Source organism: Rhinoraja longicauda, chromosome 5 (genome assembly GCF_053455715.1).
Source record: "Rhinoraja longicauda isolate Sanriku21f chromosome 5, sRhiLon1.1, whole genome shotgun sequence".
NCBI classification, from domain to species: domain Eukaryota; kingdom Metazoa; phylum Chordata; class Chondrichthyes; order Rajiformes; family Arhynchobatidae; genus Rhinoraja; species Rhinoraja longicauda.
In genome coordinates this window covers 15,416,729-15,436,514 of record NC_135957.1, presented here as the reverse complement: position 1 = coordinate 15,436,514, position 19,786 = coordinate 15,416,729, and the positions used below count along the sequence as shown (strand labels likewise).

Here is a 19,786-nt window from a genome sequence, read left to right as displayed (position 1 = left end):
TGCTGCACAGGCCCGCCTCCTCGGCGAAAGGGCGGCGGCGATTGGTTGCGGAAGCCATCAATCAGAGGCGGCGCCGGCTGTTTGCGGTGAGCGGGGTCGGTTGCGGCGACCGTTTGATTCCGTGCGTCCCCCGCCCGCGAGCTTCCCGACAGTTGGGAGCGCGAGCTGTGTTCAGGCCGCGCCAGGCGGTCGCTCAGTGAGGCCCAGCCCAGCCCGCAGCGACCGCCGCCCCTTCCCGATCCCTCCATCCCCATCTTGTTCTGCTTCACTCCCACCTTTTTGCTGTTGCTTCCATGGCGAAGAGGACGGCTGCTGCTGCTGCTGCTGCGGCGGCTGTGTGGGCCGCCGCCCTCCTGGCGCAAGGTAAGCGGAGAGAGAAGGGAACCGGAGCCAGCGTTACACTGTATTGCATTGCATTGCTTTGCATTGCATTGCACTGCGGGGCTTGTGCTCGTGCGCTGGGTGGGGGTGAACGAACGAAGCAACAGCCCCGCAGTCCAGGGCTGGCGGAAAGGAGAGTTTCTGCTGGAAGTTTTATCATCTGTTCCGGCACGGTGCCGGTGAACTTGTCGGTAGTTTCACGCAAATACAATATCATCCCGCTGAAAGAGCGTGCAGCGCCTTTGCAGGGAATTTATTCCAGGCAAGATGTCAGCGCGGCTTGAGAGTTTGCAACAATACATGTAGTGTGAACATGTGTGTTTGAGAGCCGCTGCCGTAACCCCAGTAACAACGAGTGAAGAGAAGACGGCGATTGGTGACTGCCTATCTGTTTCCATCCAGGTGTTTTATTCCATTTTTGTTTAAAAAAATCCTCAAACTGAACCACTTAAAAATACCCGGAGCCCGACCTGCGCGCTGTGATTGCTGTAATAATTACAGCCAGATGTCATCGTAAATCGGAGTTTGAAATATTTTAAATCTTTCAGCCATGATATTCCGGTACTCTTGCCGCCGCAACCGCAGACTAATTTCAGTTGCCATGAACGGTGATAATGAAAATATTTCGAGTTGCCCGATTGGAATTATTTTATACGAGTTTTAGAAAAGTTACATGGGCGGGGGAGACGATGAAACTCAGCTAGTGAATTGTAACGTTGCTTTGTGAAACGTTTTACTTATTGATCTCATCGTCCTAGTGCAGAGAACGGAGCCCTTTGGCCGGCTTGTGTTCATGCCAAACATTAATTACCCATCTATACTAATCTATACTAATCCCTTTCAACGCTCGTCCCGTATCCTACGGCGTTTCAAATCCCCTTCTAAATATTAAAATATGAGAGTATCTGCCTTCGCCACCGGGACGGGGAGTACGTTCCCGATTTCGGTCACCCTCTGGTGGTAAACGGTCTTCAGATATCCTTGTCTTCCCTCTCTTATCTTCAAATCAAGCCGTCAGATCGTGGACAACTCTGCAAAAGTCAAATGATTCTCACTATCCACCCCTATGATCCTCATCATCTCTGCCTGTCCCGCTGAGTTACTCCAGCATTTTGTGTCTACCCTCAATTTTATATATCTTATTGGGACATCCTTAATCCTTGTCCTTGAAAGAAAACTTTTTGGCAAAGGTTCCTCAGCCAGTCTACGTTCTCCTCCATTGCTGGCCAAACGAACTGCCTTCAATGAATAAATAAAATTATGGTGCAGGGATCCATTTATCCCATCGCGTTCATGTTAGTTGTAAATTATTTTTTTGGATTACTTCTGCTTCCCCTGTTTTGATATTATCGTTTTGTTGTCAGACAATCAAGCTGTAGAAGAACAGCTGTGACCATTGGTATACTTAAATCTAGGATACTTCCACGTTGCATCTCTGTGGCAAAGTTTTCTGAAAGTGTGGCATCAGTTTTGCAAATGTTTAGCACATTGCAGTCATATTCTATGTACATCTCCAGTCCTATCACACTTCATTCTTTATCTATTCATTCTCTGACAGCTGTCTTAAACAGACTGGACTTTTCTGAGCTGTGTTCTAAACCTTGTTGCGTTGTCTGATGAAGGGTCTTCAACTTGAAATGTTAACTTTGATTCATTCCCACTGGCGCTGCCTAATCTGCTGAGTCTTTCAGTGCTTTTCTGGTTTCTTGACATTAGTTTTGGATCTTTTATCAATGTCATCATCACAATCTATTTCTAGCTCCATAAATGTGTGATTCTGCATCCCCATCACCTCATCATATCGTATCATATATATACAGCTGGAAACAGGCCTTTTCGGCCCTCCAAGTCCGTGCCGCCCAGCGATCCCCGTACTCATCATATCGTCCGAAACTCTCATCCATCCCTTTGTTACTCTGATCTAGAACATTTGAAAAAGACTTGTGGCTGGTTATCCAAAAGCATCGTAATTAACATCTAGTAAGTTGATCCCTCACCCCTTGCCCAAGCTGTCTTGTCATAACCTGAAATCTTGAAATAAGAACACAACGGGAATACTCAGTGGGTCAGGAAGTGTCTATAGAGAGAGTGATCTGCTGATCTTTGGAGTGTGGAAAAGTTGGAAAACCAGTAGGCTTTATGTTACAGCAAAGTGACAGTGTAATGTGTCCAAGGACAATGTCTGAGATAGAGTGAAGACTGGGGGACCTCATGACACAAGTGTGGCAGTACTAGTCAGGACAATGTTCATCATGTCTGGCAGAGGAAAGAGAAGCTCTGAGCAAATAAAAGTACTGGAGGAATTCAGCAGGTCAGCAGAATCTGTGGAGGGAATGGACGTTTCAAGTTGGGGCCCTCCTTCAGACTCCCCTCTCAACTGTCTGAATCTGAAGAAGGGTCAGAATTTCAAAACGTCATCTGTCCATTCCCTCCACATATGCTGTGTGACCTGCTGAGTTCCTCCAGCACTTTATTTTTATGCATGGTGTCCAGGTCTTGTACTCGGAGCCCTGACTGGTGACCGTACATCCACCATTTCCATTTTCTCTACTTGAGTCTTGTGTCGCTGCTTCTAGGTTGCTATGTATAAGGTAATGCCATTAATCAATAAAACTGGTGACAAAACACAATTTTTGGCCAGTTAGTTTAACGTTACCAATAAAAAAAATAGAAAATGAAAACAGAAAACAGGTTGGGTAGCATCTATGGAAAGAGAAGCATACTGATGAAGGATTTTGAATTTGACACCATCAGTCTGGTAAAACAATGGAATTAACTAATAAAAGAATAATAGTGTGATGGAAAATCATGTTATTCAAGCTGTCAACATGGTTTTATCATTGGGGAATACGTCTGGCCAATTCACTGGAGTAGTTTGAGGATGTAAGAAACGGTGGATAAAAGTGAGATTTGATTTGGATTTCCAGAAGGCATTCTGGACAGGCACGTATAATTAACTGCACAAATTAAGATTGCAGGAGATTAGGGTAATTTATTGGCACATTTAGAGGATTACAACAGAAATAGGTGATTTTTGGATTGGCAGTCAGCAACCCGTGGCTATCAAAGATCGTTGCTGCTGTCTGAATTATTTACAATCTAAGTTTAACAATTTGGCTGAAGGAATTGGGTCTACTGTAGTTACAAATCTACTGATGACAAGGATAGGTGATCTCGCAAATTGAGGAAACAATCTACAAAGTAATACAATATAGATTAAATGAGTGGGAAAGAAGTTGGTGGATAAAATGTAATGTGGAAAAATCTGAGGTTTTGGAAGAAAGACTGAAAAAGCAAATGGTAATTATCTTTTTTAAATAAGTGAGATGACAATTGTGTTTTACAAAGGAATCAGTTTTTACAACGACATAAGCAAAAGGTAAGCATACAGCTGCAACAAGTGGTTAGGAATGTTGAGAGTGTTGGTCTTTATTACCAGGGATATGGAGCATAAAAGTAGGGAAGTTTTAATGCAGCTTTGTAGGGTGCTAATGAATCTCCACTACAAGTACTTGCATTTTCTGGACGCTGTGTTTAAGGTTACAGATGGGTGGGCAGCAGACTCATCAGGTTGATCCCTGGGGTGAAGAGAAGTTGGGCATGTTGGCTTAAGCTTTCTGGAGTTTAGAAGAATTGTTATCATATTAGAACATAAGATTTCTCATGCAATAGCTAACATTTAAATAATTGATTTATAGTTGATAAATATCCTGGGGGGAGAGAAATCAACAGGCAATGTTGTCCATCTGTGGCTTTCAAGAGACCTTGAGGAACAGCCTTATTTTTCCCAGAAGAAGTAGTAAACTTGAAGATTGGGAACATTTCAGAATTCAATAGAGGGCCACAGTGTGAACAAAGGTAAAGCGGAGTAGGAGGGTAATCCTGTGAGAAATGAGGAAACAAAACTGACTGCAACAAAAAGATTAGTTAATGAGTCCCTGCTAGACTGAGGAAGCAGTAAATAAATGCAATTTAAAGGAATGTTTTGGAAAACCACATCGGTAGTAATTAAACACAGGTCTAGAATGAACAATGAACTCGAAGGAATTAGTGCAAGTTAAAAAAAAAATAATGGTGAAATTAACATGACAGAAAAATGATTGAATGCTTGTTGCGTGTTGTGCTGGAGTAATGGTGAAATGCAGTAGCCAATTTGCACTCGCATCAGTGGCAGGGAATCTACTGGAGAGGATTAATAGAGATAGGATTTAGTGGTATTTGGAAGAAAATGTAATGGTTAACATGGTCTGTAGTAGATCATGTGTTACTATAAATTTGTATGGATGTGACAAAAGTGCAAGGTGGTGGATGTTGTCTACTTGGCTTTAGTAAGGTATTTCACAAGGTCCCTCGTGGTAGGCTCATTCAGAAGATTAAGATGCGTTGCGTGGACTCAGAACTGGTTTATCCGTAGAAGGCAATGGCGGAAGGGTGTCATCTTGGCTAGAGGGCAATGGTGGAAGGTTGTCATTTTGATGTTCCACAGGGATCAATTAATTGTAATCTCAACTATATTCCTCTGTTGAAGAAGGGTATCGACCCGAAACATCACCCATTCCTTCTCTCCAGAGATGCTGCCTGTCCCGCTGTTACTCCAGCTTTTTGTGTCTATCCTCTGTTATGTCACCTTGTTAAGACAAGATATCGAGCAGCACACCCTTCAAATATGTACTCTTCTACCATCATTTTGAGATGATTCCAAGGCATGACACTTTGAGAGAACAGCAGGCATAGTTCTACATTCTTCCAGTGGAAACAAACTTTCATATCCATCCTACAAAGACCCATCAAGATTTCAATGTTTTAATCTTTTTCCTTCTAAACCACAATATATATAGGCATGTACAATATTTCTGTATGACAATCGTGCCATTTTAGTGTTAGTCCAGTAAATCTGGGAACTGTTCAATGAAGAGACCGATAATTATATACAGTCTTCTCACTGTGGTCTCCATGTCCTATACCATTTTCTTCTCTTGGATAGCCTCCAAGGATTGAGGACGATTTGTTTAAAATCTGGTTTCAAGATGAGGCCAATGTTGAATAGCAGATGCTTCCACATGTGGCACAAGAGGTGGCTGATTGAGTGGTGGATAGTTTGTAAATTGGTGTGGTCTTTTGTTTGGGCACAGCCTCTGTATGTCCCAATGTGGGAAGGGCTACGAATGATCCTACTGCACTTGAATTAATGGCCAGGTATTCTTAAGAGTTGCGGGGAATTTATTTATCGGAGGTTTTGAACACACTCTTTTAAATCTCTTCCTAGTGTTCTCTTGCCATGAAAGTGTACAGATTGATATCTTTTTTGGCAATTTGTTATTGGGTATGAAATGATTTCTCTTGTCCAGTCAAGCCAGCTGACTGTAATGCCCCAAAACTGAATTATAACCTCCATTTGATTTCCCCATCAATAATTGATAACAACCCATTAGTTTTCCTAAATCAATTCTATAATTGCAAACCACTTTGAGCACTTCTGCATTATCATGCGATCAGAAAATGTTCTGCAGCCTGTATTGTTCCTTCAATGATCAGAGAAAGATGTAAAAAATGTCCAACAGCTTTCCAGAATTTCAGGAAGTTGCTATCAGAGAGGTAATTTCTGATAAGGGAGACTGTAACATGGGTGCACAAGGCTGAAGGAAGTTTAAAAACAAAACATTGTTTTTTTTGTATAGATTGTTAACATCCCACAGATATTAAATTGCTTTGTTTCCAGCATAATTTGTTTGGATGTCAAATATTTGAATATTCTTTGAATATCATGCCAATGAATTGATTTTTCTTTGAAGCAGTCACTTCTGAAGCAGACAGCACTGCAAGACTGAACACACCGAAGACTTCCATATGGCAATAAGTTGATGACTAGTTCATTTCTTTGCTAACTTGCATTCTACTTGCATCTTTCCTGTGGTATAACTGTGCTGTTGAGGATTTACCAAATAAAATTTGACCCCGAGCATGAGGGTATATTCCAGACAGATGACCAAAAGCTTTTGTATTCCATAACAAAGTTAGTGAGCTTTTGAAATGATCATTTTATTTTTATGGTGAAGGTGGTATGGAGTAGAGTGAACTCCAGTACTTGGCACAGTTGCAGGTAGAGACATCTGAGAATTGTAAAGCTGGAGAAGGTTTCAAGAGGTGGAAGCAATGCTGTGGAGGAATTTGAAAGCAAGGCTCAATTTTAAAATGAGGCTGTTATTGAACAAGGAGGTGCTGGATACCTGGATTTATTGTTGAAGGTGACAGATTTTTGGCTAAGTGCAAGTTTATGGATGGGTGACCAAGAATGTGTTTGGAAGCTGTTAAACTGAAGTGGTTGATTAATTGTGCAGAGGTGGGAATGGGTGGTCTTAATAACGGAGCTGATGTAATTAAAAGTACATTACAGGGTAGATGTAATACCAAAAAGATATTTGGATCAGGTTTGGATGTCTGCAAGAGAATTTTAATGTAGTGTGTTCTTAGGCCTCTCATTTTTATTTTCTCAATTATTTCACCTATTCTTGCTACATCGTGCCTTCAACCTTTGCCGACTTGTCCATTATCCCTCATCATTTTGCTTCTCTGCAGGTAGATCTTTCAATTTCATGTCCCCAAAATTAAATCTTCCCTTGGTTCCCTCCGGACAAATATTGTTATATACCATAAAAAACAAGAGAAGCATTACAGAGCATTGTAGAGAGCCTTTCATTTCAGAAAGCTGCTGATTGCTACCATTTTGTTTTTAGTCATGGAGATGATTTTTGGCTTCCTATGTTCCTTTATGGCGATAATGTGTAATTTGCTACCTCAAGGTAAAGTCACGGCAAATATCATGGATGCAGTTAAGAGGAAGCTCCATTGTTATTATTTTAAGGTTGAATAAAGTAATATAGTGTATCCATGGACTTGCCAGGAAGGATCAGTGGATAGAAACTGGAAGCTGTGAACATGTATTTTCCACCCTGGTTTCTTGAATGAATGCTGGTGTCTGTTGTACCCCAATTTCTCTTGAGCACTTGCCCACTAAATCAAAACTAAAAGCTGAACTATTTAAGCTATTGTTCAGGAAGGGTTCTCTGTTAGAAATGTGCTTTTTAATTTTTTTAACAGGATTAGGATATGATAATATAATATTGATAGTTACAGTATAAAGCATGACTTGTCCATTTGAATTTGTGATAGTACATTCAAAGACCAAGCCTGTCAATTTCATTCCATCAAACATAGACACAAAATGCTGGAGTAACTCAGCGGGTCAGGCAGCATCTCGGGAGAGAAGGAATGGGTGACGTTTTGGGTCGAGACCCTTCAGACTGATGTTAAGGGAGGGGGCAGGACAAAGATAGAATGTAGTCGGAGACAGGAAGACTAGTGGGAGAGCTGAGAAAGGGGAGGGGATAGAGAGGGAAAGCAGGGACTATCTGAACTTAGAAGTCAATGTTCATACTGCTGGGGTGTAAACTACCCAAGCGGAATGTAAGGTGCTGTTCCTCCAATTTGAGCAGGGCCTCACTCTGACAATGGAGGAGACCCAGGACAGAAAGGTCAGATTGGGAATGGGAGGGGGAGTTGAAGTGGTGAGCCACCGTGAGATCAGGTTGGTTAAGACGGACTGAGCGGAGGTGTTCAGCGAAACGATCGCCGAGCCTGCGCTTGGTCTCGCCGATGTAGAGAAGTTGACACCTGGAACAATTATTCAGACCTGAATCAGTTTGAAGAAGGGTCTCGACCTGAAACATCACCCATTAACCAAGTGCAGGCTCGGCGATCGTTTCGCTGACCACCTCTGCGCTCAGTCCGTCTTAACCTACTTGATCTCCCGGTGGCTCAGCACTTCAACTCTCCCTTCCATTCCCAATCTGACCTTTCTGTCCTAGGCCTCCTCCGTTGTCAGAGTGAGCCCCAGCGCAAATTGGAGGAACAGCACCTCATATTTCACGGGGGTAGTTTACACCTCGCGGTATGAACATTGACTTCTCTAACTTCAGATAGTTGCTGCTTTCCCTCTCTATCCCCTCCCCCTTCCCAGCTCTCCCACTAGTCTTCCTGTCTCCGACTATATTCTATCTTTGTCCCGCCCCCGCCCCTGACATCAATCTGAAGAAGGATCTCGACCCAAAACGTCACCCATTCCTTCTTACCTGCGATGCTGCTTGACCTGCTGAGTTACTCCAAAATTTTGTCTACCTTCGATTTAAACAAGGATCTGCAGTTTTTTTTCCTACTCATTCCATCAAACCATGGTTTCCCTAGTATGTATCCTTCTCCATACAGTACATTCCAAATCCTTATCTCGTGCAAAGCATATTTTTCCTCATCAGTTTAGTTCTCTCCACCCATGTATCTTTGCCTCCTTGTTACTAGCCTCTGCCATTGTAAGCAGAATCTAATTACCTTAATATCATATCATATCATATCATATATCATATCATATCATATCATATCATATCATATCATATCATATCATATCATATCATATCATATATATACAGCCGGAAACAGGCCTTTTCGGCCCTCCAAGTCCGTGCCGCCCAGTGATCCCCGTACATTAACACTATCCTACACCCACTAGGGACAATTTTTACATTTACCCAGCCAATTAACCTACATACCTGTACGTCTTTAACTTTCTATTATTTTTAACAGTACTCAATTTGTGTAAGGCTTCATTGACTCCTAAGGAACTATCCTTGGGTTTTTGGCCTGTCCACAATCCTCGCTGGCAGCCAAGCCAATAAATCACTTCTAAAGTTATTTCAAATCCTTTAGATTCTTCGGTGCAGTGCCCAAAATTGGTGATACTATTATTCCATTTGGATTGAAATGATAACTTTTGAAGGATAGCAACATTTTATTGTTTAATAAAGCCCAGAATCCCATATGCTTTATGAACTGCTTTATTTCATCTGCTATTTCTCCACCCATTTTGCTTGCATGTCTCTAACTTGGATCTATTCCAATTTTCTCACTGTCTACCACCTGTTCAACATTTTATCACCTGCAGATTTTAATATTCTGCTCTGTACCCAAAACTCTGTCGATAGCATCTTTAAATTGTATCCAAGTACATGAGTTTAGGATTGGCCTCTGATTCCCTCCACTGTAGAAAAACAAACAATCATGGCAATAGTTATCAATTATCAGTCAATTTTGAATCTGTTTCCTTTTATTTTGGATTTCAATTCAGTTAGCAAACCTATTGCGACAATGGGTTTTCATCAATCATCCTTCTGAGGGTTATGTAAGCAATATGATACATACAACTATTATCCATCCTATATCATCCTGTTTCAAGATTCATATGGAGTCAACCTTGAGGAATTCATGCTGCCTTTCTTTTACTACTTTAGTTTTTAGTTTAGATTAGAGTAACAGCGCAGAAACCGACCCTTTGGCCCACCGAGTCCGCACCGACCAGCGATCTCCACACATTAACGCCACACTGGGAACAATTTAAACTTGTATCAAGTCAATTAATCCTACAAACCTGTACGTCTTTGGAGTGTGGGAGGAAACCAAAGATCTTGGAGAAAATTCACGCGGTCACAGGGAGAACGTACAAACTCCGTACAGGCAGCATCCGTAGTTGGGATCGAACCTGGGTGAACGGCGTTGCAAGCCCTGTAAGGCAGCAACTCAACCGCTCCACTACTGTGCTGTCTACTATCAAAATGAATAAAAAGTTGGGCATAAAAACAATGCTGGAGGAACTCTGGCCAGGGATATGGGTTGAAAGGGATGGGAGAGAAGGGAAAGAAAGGGGATAAAAGGGAAATGTGAGATTCGCGGATGGGAGATAAGCGTACAAAGGAGAGGAAAGGAGCAGGGTGGCCGGGGTTGTAGGAGGAGTTTGTCCGCATCGGGCTGGGGGAATATTACTTGAAGTTGGAACATTCAATGTTCATACAATTGAATTGTGAGCTATACAGGCGGATGTGCAATTCTGTTCTTCCAGGTTGCATGTGGCAGTTCAATGAAACGGTTGCCTAGTCTAGGCTGCATCTTGCAATGTGAAGGAGGCCACAATGGGAGCACCGAATGCCGCAATCAATGTTGGAAGAGGTGAATGTGAGCCCCTCTCATTTGGAAGGGTTGCTGTAATCCCTGGATAGAGGTGAGGGAGAAGATGTAGGGCAGGTGTTACATCTCATGTGGTTACAGATGAAAGTATTGGAGGGTGTCTACATTTTGGAGAAATTTGACTTGGGAAGCATTGGAATAGAATTTGGACATATCATCTGCTTGCCCCATTCTTTTTGTTATTTGTTCTGCAAACATCCCAAATGATTAATGTTATTTCTCAGCATATTCCTGTGTGAACATCCAGCGAGGCTTTATAGATTGAAATAAGAAATAAGTTGTCAATTTTGATGAACTATACAATAGGACAGCTAATGGCAGTGGGAATTAGAGGAGAAAATATGTTGGGAAATTGCAGACACGTGGAGGAGTAATAGGGCTATAATAAGTGAGTTTTAATTTCTCTTGTAAATTCACCAGAATTACTTGGTGCTAAAGCACAGGTGTCAAACACAAGGCCCGCGGGCCGAATGCGGCCCGCCATGTCATTTTATGTGGCCCGCGAGAGCTTAATTGTCATTGGTCGTATATCTTTTAAGTTACAGACATTTTTAACTTTCAAACTTTCATTTCTAAACATTTTTTCCAAGTGCTGTGCGTCTGACGTCACCAGCACGGCACGGCCGCTCCTCACTCGCACACACAAGATAGATGCCGTTAGCGGAGCTGCCCGCCCGCAATCACCGCCTCCCCTCCCCGCAATCACCGCCTCCCTTCCCCGCTCTCCCACACCCGGGGGACACTGTCTCCCGAGCAGGAGGGAGATGGTCGGACTGATGGTCCTCATACTTCCTTTCCGTCCCTTCAACCCACGCACGGCGTCCTCGAGTCCCCCCTTCCACCGATGGCGGCGTCGACGAGGGCCGCTGCCACCGACGGCCCGTCGCGACTTCAGACTGCGCGCCTCCCGCAGTGCCTCTCTCCCCCCGCTTCTCTCCCCTCCCGACGCTCCCAGACCGGCCCCGCCCGACTCGAGTAGTCCCACCTCCGCTGCCCGACTCCAGTAGTCCGGGGCTCCCTCCTCCCCGCACGCTCGGGAGGCGGGGGTGGGTGAAGAGGGGTGGAGGAGAGAGTGGGGCTGGGCAGAGTGAGAGTGGGGCTGGGGAGGAGAGAATGGGGGGGGGGGGAGGAGAGAGTGGTGGAATGGGGGGTGGAGGAGAGTGCGAGTGGGGGTGGGAGGGAGAGTGCTACTGGGGAGGAGGGTGGGGTGGGGAGGAGCGGTGGGGGGAAGGGGACAGCAGGGGTGGGGGGGGAAGAGGGGGTGTTGGTTGTGGTTGGGGAGAAAGGGGACAGTGGGGGTCAGGGAAGATGGGAGAGTGGGGGGTAGGGAGGGGAGGGATAAGGGGGATTGAGTAGGGGGTTGAGGATGCTACACCAATACAGGAGAGGCTTTGGGTCCAAGGCTCCTCGGTGACACCCTCTCCCCTTCCCTGTATCGCCTTTAATTGCGCTCCCCCTCCCCTGGAGGAGCACGGCACCACAGTGAAGGAGAAAGAAGATGGCCGCTGGCAGGACGGTGTCAGAGGCTCCCTCTCCCCTTTCCCTTCCTCACCCACCCCTCCCCTCTCCACCTCCCCTCCTCTCTCCCCCCCCCCCCCCCCAATTGAGATTTTTTTTATTTTTTAAGAGACAATTTATTTTAAAGAAAAAAACGCGATTTCCCCAGGTCGCAATGGAAACCCTACGAGGAACGGGCCCAATTTGTCAATGTGCTTACATATATTTTTACATTTATGTTAATGCATGTACAATATTTGTTCATTTCAATAAATAATAATCAAATGCAGACAGTTATTTAACAATATGTTAAGGATTAGTTACATTTATACAGTCTTACAGTTACAACCGGCCCTTTGAGGGCAACCATAATGCTGATGTGGCCCGGGGTGAAAATGAGTTTGACACCCCTGTGCTAAAGGATTAGATTGGGTAGAAATGAAGCGTCCAGGAAACTTTTCTTAAGCATTATGTGGGTGGCCCTATATAGGACTGGACCACAAGCTAAATTCCTCAATAGGAGCAAGGTGTATTTTGATGACATTAGACAGGAACTCGCAAAGGTGATTGGAAGAGGCTGGTAGCAGGTGAAGGAACATCTGGCAAGTGGGAGAATTTAAAAAATGATATCGGGAGAGTGCAGGGCCAACATGTTCCTGTTCGAGTGAAGGACAAGGCTGGTAGGGTTAGGAATATTGTATTGTAGTGTGGGGATATTGAGGCTCCGGTCAGGAAAAATAAGGCATACATTATGTATAGACATCTGGGATCATGCAAGTTCCTTGAGGAGTACAATGAAAGAAATGAAGGATTTTAAGTATGTATTTTTAGCAAAAGGGTAATAAGGCAGACAATGGGTCCCATTACGGAATTATGTGTGTATATTGTGGGATATTGTTAAATGAGCTCTTCGCATCTCATTTACCATGGAGGAGGTCATGGAGGCTTGGAAGTTCAGGCAAGAGAACAGTGATGTGCTGAACATACCCACATTACGAAAGAGGAGTTCTTGAGAAGTTTTTCGGTGGATAAGGCGCCTGACCAAGTGTATCCTAGGATGTTGTTGAAAGTAAGAGAAGAAATTGCAGGGCCCTGGCAGAGACATATGTATCTTCCTTAGTCATGGATGAGGAAGACTGGAGGATGGCTAATGTTGTACCTTTGTTTAAGAAGGGCTGAAAGGAGATGCCATGGAACAACAGGGTGGTAAGCCTAACATCAGTGGTGGGAAAGTTACCGGAGGGGATTCTGATAAACGGTGTTGATCTGCATTTGGAAAGATGAGGACTGATTTGGGATAGTCAGTGTGGCTTTGTGTGTGGGAAATTGTTTTTCATGAACTTTGAGTCTATTAGAGGTGACCAAGACAAAAAAGGACACAAGGGTAGATGGACTTTGGCAAGGTCGCTCATTACAAGCCACTCTGGAAGGATGGATCACAAGGGGTGCAGGGTGGATGAAGTCAGGGGCTGGTTGTGGAGGGTTGCTTTATAGATTGGAGGCTTGTAACTAGTGTGCTGCAAGAAATGGAGATGGGTTCCTTGTTTGTTATATTAAAGATTTGAATGCAAATGAAGGTGGTATGGCGGGCCGAGCCACTTTGGTCTCGAACCGTTGTTCGTTGAGCTCGAGCGTGGACCTGGCGTGATCTGGGCCGACCAATCAGCGCTGACCTGGGTGGTCTGCTGGTGGTGTGCAGTGGACGACGGAGCTAGTCTTCACCTCACAGTCAACACGTTAACACACACCTTGCCCTCTTGTATTAATTGCTGAGCTGTATCGTTTAAATATTAAACTGAGTGTTTATACAACACGCGAACCTTTACAGTGGTGACCCCACGATCCAAAACGGCCTCTTTTGGATTTCATCATGCCTGGAGGAGACAACCCAGATCAGCAGAACGCAGTTTCACTCAAACTGTCCACCTTCTGGACATCACAGCCCCAAGTGTGGTTTGAACAAGCCGAAGCCCAATTCCACATCCGCCAGATAACTGCTGATGTCACCAAGTACTACTATGTGGTCAGTGAGCTGGACCAGGACACCACCGGGCGCCAGGTCGATTACCTTCGCCAGCCACCAGCCGACAAGTACAAAGCGATCAGAACACTCCTCAAGGACACTTTCGGTCTCAGCTGCCGCGATAGGGCGGCAAAGCTCCTGCACATGGATGGCCTAGGAAACCGCAAACCGTCCGTGCTCATGAACGAAATGCTCACCCTGATGATGGACACAAGACCTGCCTCCTTTTCGAACAGGTCTTCCTCGAGCAGAGGACATCCGCCTTTTCCTTGTGGATGACGATTTCACCGACTCCCGACAGCTGGCAGCCCGTGACACGCCAAACAGCAGGGTAGAGCCACCATCAGTCGGGTGGCGGCGGTGCCTCGGCAGGTCGTACGGGCGGTTCCATCCGTCGTCTCACAACCACTGCTGGGCACCGACTTCCTCGGCCGAGCTGGTGTACGGCGCCCCGCATATGGTTCCAGGGGACTTCACCCCGGCGGCGTGTGGACAACAAGAACCGCCCACGACCATGCTGACGTGCCTCAGTGAGAAGGTGGGCACGCTCCCTCCAGTCCCAACGTCCCGACATGGTCTCACAACCATGTACGTCCCACCCGACCTCCAGGACTGCCAGTACGTCTTCCTTCGCCGAGATTCCCACCGTACACCACTGCAAAAGCCTTATGAGGGACCCTTCTGAGTACTGCAAAATGATATCACGACCTTCATCAACATGGGCGTCAGACACAAGACTGTCTCCGTGGACCGTTTAAGCCGGCACACTTGGACATTGACCAACCAGTGCAGGTGGCACAACCCCGCAGCAGAGGGTGTCCACCATCACGACCAAACCCGCCATCAACTCAACCAGCTGCAACCCCGAACACAGGAGACACATACATCAGATCAGGCCGCCTCACTCGACAGCCTAACCGCCTCCAATACTCCGGTTCTTGGGGCTCATGTGGCGGGCTGAGCCACTTTGGTCTTGAACCGTCATTCGTTGAGCTCGAGCACTCACGTGGACCTGGCGTGATCTGGGCCAACTAATCAACGCCGACCTGGGTGGTCTGCTGGCGGTGTGCAGCGGACGACAGAGCTAGTCTTCACCTCTCAGTCAACTCGTTAACACACACCTTGCTCTCTTGTACTCATTGTTGAGCTGTATTGTTTAAATATTAAACTGAGTGTTTATACCACACGTAAACCTCAACAGTGGCATGATTGATAAATTTGCAGATGACTCCGAAATTGGTGGTGTAGTGGACAGCGAAGGTTGTTGGCATAGCTATGAGAGGCTGAAGAGCCTGTAGCTATTCTGCACAAATCTATGTCAGAATTCATCTAGATCACCGACAAAGAACAAATTAGTTTAGATTTTTGTCTTTCCGCTCGAATCTGTAGAAAGGGTACGAATCTGATCTGTGGCAAAATGAGTACAACCCAAGGTAAGGACCTAGCACAGTGACGTTGAAGAAAACTGAATGGATTACAAGTTTTTAAAATAGAGTCACGTGTTCCTACATGATGCATAATAGATCAGCGTTTATTTAGCCAAATGAACCAGAACGGACAAGAAAAATAATATCTTGACTAACTAGGTCACAACTTGGAATGCACTAACTGATGGTGATTAAAAATAATTTAGTAACTTTAAAAACATTAATTGGATTACTACTTGATTTGGGGAAAGCACGAGGAGCCAAGACTAGTTCTCTTATGAGAACTGCTTCAGTTTTGACAGGCTAGAATCACTGCTTTCATTTTATTCTGCAATTTTATGTTGAGAAATTAAAGCGGTGGAGTTTCACACCCCTCAAGCTGATTATTTTTGTGATCCACCACCCTCGTAAAACCAAATTTTACTCTGATATCCTTAAAGTGATTCATTTTTTTTAGATACATTCATTTTCGAAACATTTTGACTCTTCTACACGACATGATTCCCAATTGTAGCAACATACTAACTTGGAGATTGCAATCTGTGATATACACGCCTTTCAAAAGTGATCTAAAAGTCCATGAAGGTAGCACTCTAATGACCTGAAATGTTTTGGAAATCAAACATGATGTAATAAAATGAAGCTGACTATTTGGCACAAATACAATCACAACTTGTGGAGTCCCAACAGATGTTACTCGACCTGCTGAGTTCCTCTTGCAGAATAATTTTTTTTGCTACAAATTCTTCAACTCGATTTTCTCTTGAATGATTGAGACCATTTTCAGTTGCAAACGCTATACCAACACAAACTCAGCCCATTTTTGAAAACTTCTTTGCATGACACCAGTAGAAAGTTAAACTGGGCCCTTGTAAAAAAAATTGTTCTTCCTTTCTCCTAGGGTGGTTAGGAACTAATTATTAAATTACCCTCAACCCCGGCTTAAAATTTTCCATTAACATGCTTCCCAATTCTGTCTTGCGACTGCAGTTATTGACTCGAGAACAATAGTGAAGAATAAGTAGAAGTGAATGAAAATATTCTTAACTGTTTCCAACTCAGAATGCAAACTCGCAACCAAACAAGAATTCTCAATTGAAATTGCACAGCAAGCAATTAGGAGGGCAAATGGTAGTTTGGCCTTTGGTTCAAAAGGATTTGGCAGACCCCAGTAGAGACTTATGGCTCCATCAATGTGGTATTATCCTGCTCATCCTGATTACAACTGGTGTATGGGATACATGTGTAGCCTTTACAGATGGAAAGCTTTATGCAGACAGGAGTGGATCTTTGGAAGTTATTACCCAAGATGCCTGTGAAAATTCTATCACTAAAAGTAAATATAGGGTGGAGAAACGTTTTTGGTTATTAAGTGATCTAGATCACTTTTCTGTTCACCATGACTCAATTTCCTGTCTCGGCATTATAGCCAATGATAATTTAAATTAGCATTTTATTTAATGCCACAGGAAAAGGCGCAAGTCTTTTTAGAGGTTGGTATACTGGCTGCACGTGGATTTGGTTCATCAATCCCAGTGTTTTCCAGCAGCTTGGAAACCTCACATTTTAAGTTCACATTCTCTCATTTGAAGAGATTTGGTCACATCTGCCATGTAAACTGATTTGTAATTTTGCATCTATTGTTGAATGACATCTAAAATAGGAATCATTCTGTTCTGTCTATTTGCAATGCATTGACACACATCTGCTCTCTGTACAACTGATCATTTGACAGGAGTGTATACAATTTTAAAACAAATCTGTGGATAAATAGGAACAATGAATTTACTGTTCATTTGTATGAACAAGAGCAAAGGTCAGTATGTATTACTAGGTCATATTTGAACTACAAGAATGTAATCAGAGTTTACATTGTGCAGACATGGAATTATGGTACAATTTTTAAATGGCATTTTCCAGTGTAATCAATTGTACTTTTGTTCATCGAAAGTTTAGCTGCAGCTTTAAATTACTTTCATTATTATAAATGTTTGACCCAGGAAACTAGGCACTTAATAGGAATGATATAGTAGTGGTGCTATGATATTTGTGTGTAAAGCTATCAGTATTTATTGACAGCCTCAAATTGTATAAATCTCCTGACTAACCAAGTTTGTTTAGATCCTTTCACAAGCACTGATTAATGATTTCTGAACTGCTCCAGCGGAAAATACTTTTGAATATCTGAATTGAAAGATACAGCATGGAAACAGACCCTTCGGCTCACTGAGACCTCACTAATCATCGATCACCCGTTCACACTGATTGTTTGTTATCCCATTTGTGTATTCACTCCCTACACACTGGGCAATTTAGAGGTTAATTAGCCTACAAACCCACACAACATTGGGATGTGGGAGGAAACCAGAGCACCCAAAGGAGCTTCACACAGACAGCACCTGAGGTTGGGATTGAACATGGATCTCTGGCACAGTGAGGCAACAGGTCTACCAGGTTCAACTGTTCCACTCCATCTGGGTGCTGCCCTATCTCGGTGATAAAGCAGTGAAATTGTGTTTTAACTCTACAAGTTTGAAGATGCCATCATTGTGGTGAGCCGGATCATGAACAATGATGAGACAGAATACAGGAAGGAGATAGCCTGCCAGGACAACAACCTCTCCTTCAATATCAGCAAGGATAAGGAGCTAGTTGTCAGCTTCAGGAAGCTTGGAAATATCACCAATGATCTATCGTGAACCAACCATATTGAAGCGACAGTCTAGAAAGCACACAAGCACCTCTGCTTCCTCAGGAGACTGGAAATTCGGTATGTCTCTAACGACTTACAGACTTCAAAGGTTGTTCCAAAAAAAAGCAAACTGTTGGCTTGCATTACAGCTCAGTTTGTGAAAAAGACTGCATAAATTGCGGAGAGGTGGATGTGGCCTAGTCCATCTCACAGACCAGACTCCCCACCATTTGAGAGGAGGGTGGACGGGCGAGGGAGAACAAAGGTGGACCTGGTGCTGGATACTTTGTAACTTTGTCAGCGCCCTTTATGGGGCAACTATTGCATACCTTGGGTATGCAAGCAAAGAATTTCACTGTGACTTTAAAGTATTCATTCATTCATTGACAACCCATCTACCCTTGGGAAAGCAACTAACATAATTGAAGACATTTCCCTCTTCAGTCATTCCTGCTCCCTGCTCCTGTCAGGCAGAATATACAGTAGATTGAAAGCAAGCACCACCAGACTTGGGAAAAGCTTCTTCCTCTCATCAGGTTTCAAAAACTCCTCCATAAGCCTGGTTCTCCAACCTACCTCATTGTGGACATTTGACTTTTTCTCTGGAACTGTTATGCTACACAGATCAGCACTATATTCTGCACTCTGTATCTTTCTCTTCATTCTACCTTTTGTTTTTTAGTTGGTTTGACTGTATTCTTGTGTAGTATCTGATTTGATTGGATAGCATGCAAACAGCTTTTCGCTGTACCTCACTCAGTACATGTGACAACTAGTAAAACTAACTGTAAAGTGGAAACACTATACAGGCAGCACTAAAGGTCAGGGTTAGAGTTAGAGGCAGCAGCTGAACAGCAGCATGAGAACCTAACCAATGCTGAAATGAAAATTTCTGTATTAGGAATCCATGAATCCATTCTGTGAGCAATGTGTTGCAGAGTATATTTTGTGTATAAATTTCATACCATGAGAACTGACTGTTGAACAAATTTGGTTCATAGTGCAAGAATTGCTTGACTTTTTTTGCTGCAACTTATAGCTGCAACTTATAGCTGCTCATATAAGTTGTCACTTAACATGTTGCACCAGTTGGTGTGGGCTGGATGGGTCAGCTGATCATGTCAGTTTTATGGTTATGTTCTTAACATCATAAATAGAGTTGTACTTTTGTTATACTTGTAGCAATTTTTCAGTATATTAACTTTGTGAAAAAAATTGCATAAGGTCTGTTTCTTCGGATAAAATTACAGTATTGATTTTCTTCACTATCTTTTGTACTTAAGACAAAAATTAAACCTCAAGAGATCAAAGCACAACATTCTTGCATAGCTGTTTCAGGGTGCATGGCAAGATTGTACAGTAAGATGACTTAGAGGTGATGTTTTGAACATGACCCAGCTGAGGAATGGATGTTGTAAACTATTTAGGTAATTTGTTGATGGACGCAATCTGTCAGATCTGAGTTTTGTTTTGCATGAGGAATCCTTTAAATTCCTATCCTGCAGTCATGCAACATCGTTCTGAAATACACCTAAAATGCTAAAAAGAGGAAAATGACTGCAGTTGGGACTTCAGATTAATTCTTCAAAGCTAATGATTTAATTTTGCCCAGTGGCCTTTTATTGATGTCAGGACTGAATTTGGATTTTATTCTGGGAGTTGGCAGTTTAATTGTAGTGATTTAAGAGCAACTTTTAA

The 19,786-nt window shown here is 43.5% G+C and overlaps 1 protein-coding gene across 1 annotated transcript in view; it reads left to right on the top strand.

Moving 5' to 3' along the window:
* Positions 1 to 75: 75 nt before the first annotated feature.
* The window catches only part of ptk7b (protein tyrosine kinase 7b), a 144,296-nt gene continuing 124,585 nt past the window's right edge, over positions 76 to 19,786 (top strand). The window contains exon 1 of the mRNA XM_078398946.1: positions 76 to 363. Coding sequence (XP_078255072.1) covers positions 294 to 363 — 70 coding nt within the window. The 5' untranslated portion in view covers positions 76 to 293. The remainder of the gene's footprint in view (positions 364 to 19,786) is intronic.